At 43.2% G+C, this 10,000-nt stretch overlaps 1 protein-coding gene across 2 annotated transcripts in view; it reads right to left on the reverse strand.

Moving 5' to 3' along the window:
- The window catches only part of LOC307253200 (PHD finger protein 20-like), a 28,515-nt gene that overhangs the window by 12,969 nt on the left and 5,546 nt on the right, over positions 1-10,000 (reverse strand). For both annotated transcript variants that reach the window (XR_013844950.1, XM_080031113.1), the window contains exons 5-10: positions 9,029-9,102; positions 8,695-8,896; positions 7,903-7,986; positions 5,773-5,832; positions 1,807-1,981; positions 634-746 (exon numbers count right to left, since the gene is read on the reverse strand). Coding sequence is in view for 1 of the 2 variants with exons in the window: in XM_080031113.1 (XP_079887239.1) it covers positions 634-746; positions 1,807-1,981; positions 5,773-5,832; positions 7,903-7,986; positions 8,695-8,896; positions 9,029-9,102 (708 nt within the window). In the remaining variant the exon portion in view is untranslated. The remainder of the gene's footprint in view (positions 1-633; positions 747-1,806; positions 1,982-5,772; positions 5,833-7,902; positions 7,987-8,694; positions 8,897-9,028; positions 9,103-10,000) is intronic.

A 10,000-nucleotide genomic window follows, 5' to 3' on the forward strand; every position in this document is an offset into this window, starting at 1 on the left:
CAGACAGACAGACAGACAGACAGACAGACAGACAGACAGACAGACAGAGAGGCAAGCAGACAGACAGAGAGAGACAAGCAGACAGACAGAGAGACAGACAGACAGACAGACAGACAGACAGACAGACAGACAGACAGACAGACAGACAGAGAGAGAGACAGACAGACAGAGAGGCAGACAGAGAGAGACAGACAGAGAGACAGACAGAGAGGCAGACAGGCAGACAGACAGACAGGCAGACAGACAGACAGACAGACATTCAGTTGGTTACTCTGCTGATTTTACCTAAAGATTAAACAAACCACTGTTTATTGTGAGCCTCATGTTAATACTGCGTGTCTGTATAGTGTGTGTGTGTATGTGTTAGTGTGTGTATGCCATGTGTGCAGTTGCGTGTGTGTGTGTTTGTCTCTCTCTGTGTGAGTGAGTGAGTGAGTCTTTCTGTGTGTGTCTGTATCTCTCTGTGAGTGAGTGAGTGAGTGAGTAGGTGTGTTTTTGTGTGTGTGTGTGTGTGTGTGTGTGTCTCTGTGTCTGAGTGTGTGTATTTTATGTGTGTGTGTGTGTGTGTTTATGTCTCTCTCTGTGTGTGTGTTTGTGTGTGTGTGTGTGTGTGTGTGTCTCTGTGTGTCCTACCTGTTCCCATTGTTCCCATGGTGATGTGTTCTCGGTGGTCATAGAGACAGCTGTTGTCCTCTGTCTTCCTCTCTGGTGTGAAGTCTGTTCCTTTAGACAGGGAACGCTTCCGCCTGAAACACACAGACACTGATTATGGGCGACTGTGTCTCAGGTGGTAGAGCGGGTCGGCCGATGATCAAAGGGTTGGAGGTTCGATCCCCGCCCTGCCACCTGTGTCATAGTTGTTGTGTCCTTGGGCAAGACACTTCACCCACCTTGCCTCGTGTGAATGTCGATAGTTAGCCTGCTGCTATCGGTGTATGAATGTGTGTGTGAATGGTAACGTGGGAAAGGGAAACAGGTCTCCCTTGCAAAAGAGTCTTCGGTCTCAATGGGATTTACCTGTAGAAATAAAGGTTAAAAAAAAATAATAATTAACTACGGATGTTTTAATTAATCTTTTAACCTTTATTTCTACAGGTAAATCCCATTGAGACCGAAGACTCTTTTACAAGGGAGACCTGTTCCCATTCCGACGTTACCATTCACACACACACATTCATACACCGATAGCAGCAGCAGCAGCTACCACGCAGGGTGCAAGCTAACTATCAGGAGACATTTAGGGTTCAGTGTCTCTTTGCCCAGGGACACTTGGACATGTGGCGGGGAGACGGGGGATCCAACCACCGACCCTGTAGTTTAGGGTCGACAAACTTTGTAGTGATATTGCACTTAATCCGTTACTGATATGAAAGCTCACATTGACTGGGATTGACACACATAGCTATCGCACTCTCTCTCACACACACACTTACTGACACACACGCACACACACACACACACACACACACACACACTGACCCCCCCTCCCACACACACACACACACACACACACACACACACACACACACACACACACAGACACACACACACTGACCCCCACCCCCCCACCCACACACACACACACACAAACACACACACACACTGACCCCCCCCCCCTCCCACACACACACACACACACACACACTGACCCCCCCCTCCCACACACACACACACTGACCCCCCTCCCACACACACACACACTGACCCCCCCACCACCACCCCCCTCCCACACACACACACTGACCCCCCCACCACCACCCCCCTCCCACACACACACACTGACCCCCCTCCCACACACACACAGACCTGGGCGGCTCCTGCTGCTCTAGCTGCTGGTCTGAGTGGTAGTACTTGATGTGGTAGTGCAGCAGACTGGCCTTCCTGAACGACTTGCTGCAGCCGGGCGCCGGACACTTGTGCGGGTTGTGATCCAGCTCGATGGAGAGAATGGGCGGAGGCTGGTTCTTTATCACTCTGTACACTGACACAGGGGAGAAGGGATCAAGATTCATGGGGTTTATTTGTGATATTTATTTTAATTTTTTCATTTAACTTTTATTTATCCTCGAGAGACCAATTGAGGGGTGACCCTCATTTACAATGACGTCGAGATCAAACAAATTCAAAGGAAAAACAACAATGCCAGGGCTGTACAGTGCGACAGTTTTGATCGCATTTGCTACTGAAATTGATCACGTGCGATGATGAATACAAATCCATTCGCACTCCTGCGACAGGTTGATAATGAGGAGAGGCTGTCTTTAAAACACAGAGGTCAGATGCACAACACTGCTTAAGAGGGCTCTACATTAACACTGCGGGTAAATGAGTCTAAGGCAAGTAAGTTATTGAGTCCACCCTTCACTTTGGCTGGTGAAAGATATGTGCTCTCGGGATCTGTGCTCCTGCAGCGATTCTAGGTAGGCTATAAAAACTTCACCAACGGCAATTACCGGAAGGAGACGGCACATTACCGCAGTTAAGTTAGCGCGTGTACAAACAGAACATTTCCTGTGCGCCTTCACATTAAAAGCCTGTTACTGGCCAAACGTGAGTTGACTTTTATTTTGAAGCCGGCAAGAGCAGGAAGTTAGCGCTTTTTTCTAGCTTGAAAGGCAACTCATTCAGCTGCAGCGAGCAGTCAACAGTAGCCTAGTCTATTTACAAAGTTTTAAATAACCCACTGAAAAGCTACTCCCAACACATTCACAACAACCTATTTAATGTATCCTAAATTGTACCAATATGTATACTTATTTATTTAATAGGCTATGTTTAATGTTTTAAAGTTTGGTTTTAATTAACAGAAGCAATTGGCAGGTTAGATTCTTTTTTCTAAATTGCAATCAGTGCACCCCTATTCATTTTTCCATAATTATTACTACACACACTAGGATATAATATGAGTTGAGAATCTCAAATGAGACCAAGATGACATGCTCAAAGGTAATTAGAGCGAAATGCAAGGGTTAAGGTTATGCAAGTTTTCGATCATACTTTGTGTGCTACCAAATTTATTTTTGTGCTACTGAATTTTTTTGCTTGCTAGCACCAGTGCTACCACCTAAAAAAATAAGCGTACAGCCCTGCATGCATACACAATATTCAATGCAAATACATCAAATACACAACAACAGGTGAAGAGAAAAAAACAATTGAAACATTTACACAGTGGTGAAGAGTGGCAGCAATTAATATTGTCCTTTTAATATGCACATTAACAGTTACAGTAACAGATATGTCAGCCTTTCCTGGACTATATACCAGTACTGGAGGGACCTACATGACGCTTCGTTGCCTTTAGTTTAGAGTACGCCATGTTAGTTGATTTTTTTTTTTCTTTTTTCCGTTGCGTGTGTGTGTGTGTCACTTGCAATGACATTCTTAAGTCCCAGGCTCCTCTCAACAATGTGATATAGAAGTAGAGAAACACAAGTGTAGAGAGCAACACCTGAGTTCCTATGTCAGATGGTGTGTGTGTGTGTGTGTGTGTGTGTGTGTGTGTGTGTGTGTGTGTGTGTGTGTGTGTGTGTGTGTGTGTGTGTGTTCCATATATCTCAAGTGAAGAGAGCAACACCTGAGACACTAATAAACAACAGTAGAGCAAGGACACAATGCAGATAGAAAGTGTAGAGATAAGAGGCACTATAGAAATATTAAGTACAGGCTGGTTCTTTATCACTGTGTACACTGACACAGGGGAGAAGGTGTGGTGGCAGATATTGAATGTTGGAATGCTTATTAATGCAATAGGAAACATTGTGTTTGTCTTGTGTTGCTCCTGTATGTCTAAAGTTAAATTCCTCAAATGTGTATTGAAGAATACTCAGACTGTACCTCCCCAAACCCACCCCCCCTCACTCCCTTGGATACCCCCCCTGCAACAGTAAACAGTCTGTCACTGAGCCCGAGAGCCCTCCCCCTCACCTGACTGCCAATTGAAACAAACAATTCTGGATGCTGATCTGACTTGTATTTAAGATGTGACTTGCCATCTGATCGGGGCCATTCTGCTCAGAAAGTCACCGCGGGGCTTCCTGGGTCGGATGGACCTTCATGTTCTACTGGATAGAACATGAAGCCTCTGTTGTTTGATTGAATACTCTTTAGCTTGACTATTAAACACTCTCTGCTTGATTATTACAGCCTCACGATCTCACTTTCTCACTACAAAAGGATTCAAGATTTAAGAGCTAAATTTGTATTTGCTTTTTTATTTTTTTGTCACTTTTATTTTTAATTTCTGTTTTGATTCCCTCTCCATTTCTGCCTTTAAATCAAGGCTCAAAACCATATGTACACCCTGGTGTTTCCTCCCCATTAACTATCTTACCTCTGCACTACTATCTGTGTTTATGTGGATGTATGGGCTTTATGTCTTTTATTTTGGTTATTGTTATTTTACCTTCATTGTTTACCTACTGAATGCACTATGTACAGCACTTTGGACAGTGCAAACTGTCATACGAGTGCTTTTATAAATACATTTTACTTACTTACTTACTTATAACTCACCCCAGGCCCTCTGGCACAAATCACCCCAACCCCAGAATTTTGGATAATGAGCATGATGCAGCAGTTTAGGGCTGACATTGTGCTAACTATATAGACTCAAAATGTAGCACACCAAAGCACTAAAACATGTGTCAAATGTTTTCAAACTTGTCTATAATAGTTCAGACACAATAATAAAAAAACCTTGATCATGGAAATTTTAATTTGAAAGGCAAAACACAGTTTTTTTTAGCTTAAATGTGCTTATATCTTATTCCTTGTGTCTCCCTTCTTTACAGGATGAGTCAAATGGATGGCTCTTCTTAAATATGTGGTCACATTTCCAATTTCTTCCACGGTTTTCTAGAAACAAGGGGTGACACAACTTCCCCACCGGCACAACTTAGGCCACTCTCCCCTACAGCTGAATGAGTATGAAGACTTGGAAAATTGGAATGCAAAATAAGGGCCACGGGCAGAGGAGAGGGTCAAAGTGATGGGCTTAACCCTTAATACTATACAGACGTGTGGGGGAGAAGTACTTTAAAGCCCCTCTTAAACCCTAATCCATACAATCCTCCCAACTCATTTAGGGATTTAGTTCCATGAGGTCAATGCCTGTTATAATCTTAAAGGATCTGCAGGTACCCTATTGTGTGTGTGTGTGTGTGTGTGTGTGTGTGTGTGTGTGTGTGTGTGTGTGTGTGTGTGTGTGTCTGTGTGTGTGTGTGCGCGTGTGTGTGTGTGTGAGAGAGTGTCTGTGTGTGTGTGTGTGCGTGTGTGTGTGTGCGTGTGTGTGTGTGTGTGTGTGTGTGTGTGTGTGTGTGTGTGTGTGTGTGTGTGTGTGTGTGTAGATGGCTTTGTGTTTAGAGCATAATGTGTGTAGCTGGTTCACAGGCTGGCGCAATTGTCTTTGCTTTATTAAGTCTTTCAACAGCTCTTAATCTGTGTGTGTGTGTGTGTGTGTATGTGTGTGTGTGTTTAGTGTCTGTGTCTGTGTGTCTGTGTGTGTGTGTGTGTTTAGCGTCTGTGTGTGTTTGTGTGTGTGTTTAGTGTCTGTGTGTCTGTGTTTGTGTTTAGCGTCTATGTTTGTGTGTGTGTGTGTGTGTGTGTGTGTGTGTGTGTGTGTGTGTGTGTGTGTGTGTGTGTGTGTGTGTGTGTGTGTGTGTGTGTGTGTTAGTGTCTGTGTTTGTTTGTGTGTGTGTGTGTGTGTGTGTTTAGTGTGTGTGTGTGTGTGTTTAGCTTGTGTGTGTGTGTGTGTGTGTGTAGTGAACTTACGCGGTTCTCTGCTGAATTTGTGCGTGGTGGGCAGATGAGCCTGACGCTCCAACAGGACGTCTGAGAAATGAAACAACAAAGTGTTATAAGACATTAATTAAATATTATTATTTTATTTTTGTTTAATCTTTATTTCTACAGGTAAATCCCATTGAGACCGAAGACTCTTTTTCAAGGGAGACCTGTTTTCCTTTCCCACGTTCCCATTCACACACACATTCATACACCGATAGCAGCAGGCTAACTATCGACATTCACACGAGGCAAGGTGGGTGAAGTGTCTTGCCCAAGGACACAACAACTATGACACAGGTGGCACTACTAACACACACACACACACACACACACACACACACACACACACACACACACACACACACACACACACACACACACACACACACACACACACACACACACATCGTTATAACACACATTAGTGGGGCAGCCCCCCTTTAAGTGGATGATTTGAGTCATCAATTTCATTCTCTTCACCCTTATGTAAATGTTTCAATTGTTTTTTTTCTCTTCACCTGTTGTTGTGTATTTGATGTTTTTGCATTGAATATTGTTTATGTATTGTTGTTTTTCCTTTGAATTTGCTTTGAACTCGACATCATTGTAAATGAGGGTCACCCCTCAATTGGTCTCTCGAGGATGAATAAAAGTTAAATAAATAAATAAATAAAAAAATTCTAAACACTGCAGTCCATGTAGATTCTTCAAGTCCAGTAAAACAAAAATATTCATCCAAAATAACAGGATGAGTATTTTTTATATTCTTACTGTTCTGTTTCTTTTCTCTTTTTTTCCTAATAGGTTGAGTGGGTGTTGTACTTTGAGAGCAAAGGGTTAACCAAAGTCGAATTCTTTGTTTGTTTACGCAAACCTGGACAATAAAGCTCATTCTGATTCTGATTCTGAAAGCAACACCCTGATATGTTATGATGTCAGGCCAGTAGGTGGAGATAATGTGTCACGTCAAACACCATAGAGGAGCATTGAGCACATTGACCATGGTTGCGTTCCGAATCGCATACTTTCTACTATATAGTATGGTAGAAAGAAGATTTAGGATGTCCCGATTCTTGTGGCCAGATTTAGGATGGTTAGAAGTACCCGGATGTCCTACTTCATGCGGCCAAGATAGTTAGTGTTGAAAAATGCATCCTATTTGGGCAATTCTGACCCACAATCCAGTGCGCACGTGAAGTGACGTCACATCGACGAAGCCTCCATATGAAAACAAACGGGGATGCGACGGATATAAAAGCAAGAGGCAAGATCAAGGCACAATGTTATGATGAAATAAGAGAGTAAAGTATGTCCCAATAGTATGCCTACTGCATCCTAACTAGATTCTTTTTATCGTCGGATGTAGTATGTAGAATAGAAAAAAGATGCGATTCGGAACGCAACCCATGTGTTCAAATCCCCATGCCTCCATACTATGTAGTATGCCAGAAAGATATTTACCCTGCGTCCCAATTCCTATACTTCCCTACTATTTAGTATGCCAAAAAAAGATTTAGGATGTCCCAATACATGCATGTCACTTGCAGTATGCTGAAAATACATAAATGCCCCACTAACTCCAATAGCATTTTGGAGTATTCGTCTTTATTCTTGACATGTCTCGACATAATAAAAATAAATCTTCCTTATCTGATTTTTTTTTCTCTCCTGTCTGTGGCCCTAAAACTCTTCTGTACTTTAGTATGTAGTGTAGTAAAAAAAAAAAGGTATGTGATTTGGAACTCAGACAGACAGACAGACAGGCAGGCAGACAGACAGACAGACAGACAGACAGACAGACAGACAGACAGACAGACAGACAGACAGACAGACAGACAGACAGACAGACAGACAGACAGGCAGGCAGGCAGGCAGACAGACAGACAGACATATATACTTTAGTATGTAGTGTAGTAAAAAGAAAAAGTATGTGATTTGGAACGCAGGGTTAGGATGTCCCAATACATCTCCTACATGTATGTCAAATGCAGTATGCCAAAAATACCAGGATCGCATTATACAACCAATTAAGTTTTGTATCGCAAATCGTCGATTCTCTGTATTGAACAGTCAGATCTAATACAGCAGGGTCTTTTCTTCTTCTGTGGTGTTCACCTTTGTCCATGTGGGCGGGTTCAGCTGGCGGCGGTTGGGAGGACTCCGCTGTGATTGGCTCATTCTCAGCTGCACTGATTCCACCTGCCACAGAAACAATGACGTTTGTTTTTTTGGGGCATTTTTGCTTTTAATTAGACAGAGATGAAATGTGTCAGAGAGGGGAATGACATGCAGAGAACGACCCGGGCTGGATTCTAACCCGGGTCTGCTGTGGAGAGGACAGACAGACAGACAGACAGACAGACAGACAGACAGACAGACAGACAGACAGGGGAATGACATGCAGAGAATGACCCGGGCTGGATTCTAACCCGGGTCTGCTGTGGAGAGGACAGACAGACAGACAGACAGACAGACAGACAGACAGGGGAATGACATGCAGAGAACGACCCGGGCTGGATTCTAACCCGGGTCTGCTCTGAAGAGGACTGAGACTCTATGGAGCGCCTTGAAAAAGTACATTTGTGTGTATTTGAGTGGAGTGGGGAGAGAGAGAGAGAGAGAGAGAGAGAGAGAGAGAGAGAGAGAGAGAGAGAGGGGAATGACATGCAGAGAACGACCCGGGCTGGATTCTAACCCGGGTCTGCTGTGAAGAGGACTAAGCCATAGAGTCTCAGTCCTCTTCACAGCAGACCCGGGTTAGAATTCAGCCCGGGTCGTTCTCTGCATGTCATTCCCCTCTCTGACACATTTCATCTCTGTCTCTACACACACTGTCTGATAAAAGGTTAAAACACCTTAAAAAAGATCGTAATTAAAAAAAAATAAAAAATGTCCCATGTGACTTACTGTCGTCAGGTTTCTTCTTCGCTGGTGTCTGGGAGGTTGACGGTTCGGCCTTCCGTTTCCTCTCCTCCTCTGAAGTCACTTTCTCCTCCGGCTCTTCTTCTTCCTTCTTCTCCTCCTTCTCCTCTCTCTCTCCCTCCTCCTCTTCACTCTCTCCCTCCTCCCATCCCTCGCTCCCAACCGCACTCTTGTCAGCTCGGGACTTCTGATGGGACACACACCGACAGACAGACAGACAGACAGAGAGACACACACACAAAATACATGAGATCGAAGGAGTGATTGTGATTGGCTAAGACAATCTGGAGTGGACCAATGGGAGAGCAGTATGTCTTACCTGCTGGAAGGGTTTGATCTTGGTCGGCTTCACAGTCAGAACCACGCCGTCATAGAAGCGCACTGTGTAGGATTCTGAGACACACACACACACACACACACACACACACACGCACGCGCAAAAAAAATTAAACATATGTCAGCCTTTCTTTAACTATATAACAGTACTGAAGTGACCTACATGACACCTCGTTGACTTTTTATTTTCTGCTTAAACCTGCAGTGTGTAGAATTTTGGGTTTTATTTCCTAGCAGATTTTGTAGAAAGTAATTATAATATCCATAAGTACATTTAATTTAGTGCATAATAGCTGAAAAAAAATTTAATATTACACACTGCACCTTTAACATTTACCTTTAGTTTAAACAATGTCCTTAGAAACCTGTAAAGTAGAGTACGCCATGTTAGTTGCTTGTTTTGTCTTTTGTTTGTGTGTTCACTTTTTCACTTGTGTGTCCAACAATAAAGTAATTTAATAAAAAGGTATTTATTTGAATGTGTTGCTGTAAATTGTTCCAGGAGTTTATGTGTGTGTTTCATGTATGTTCTAGTCTTGTCTATATGTGTTTCTGGTTTGTGGTTCTTGCTGTAGAACAAATGTGCCCCTCTGGGACAAATAGACTTAAAGTTGAAGGTCTATCAGGTGTGAAAAGATAACCTCGTGAACCTTTGTGATGACAATTGTTTTGGCGATGAGTATCATGTGTGTGTGTGTGTGTGTGTGTGTGTGTGTGTGTGTGTGTGTGTGTGTGTGTGTGTGTGTGTGTATCATGTCCTGTTTGAGTGTAAGAATATAAATGTAATGTATCATAGAAAGAAGTACTTGCCAAAATATTATGTTAAATTTCCTTCTATGTTTGAAAGCCCAAAAGTTACCAGTGAAACAGACAGGAGCCTTTCTGAAAAATGTCCTGCCATTGTTTAAGAAGTGGTTTTGTTTCGTCCATGCCGTACGCCATTGTTTTGTTCTGT

The sequence above is a fragment of the Ammodytes marinus genome (assembly GCF_949987685.1).
Source record: "Ammodytes marinus genome assembly, chromosome: 7".
NCBI classification, from domain to species: Eukaryota; Metazoa; Chordata; class Actinopteri; order Uranoscopiformes; family Ammodytidae; genus Ammodytes; species Ammodytes marinus.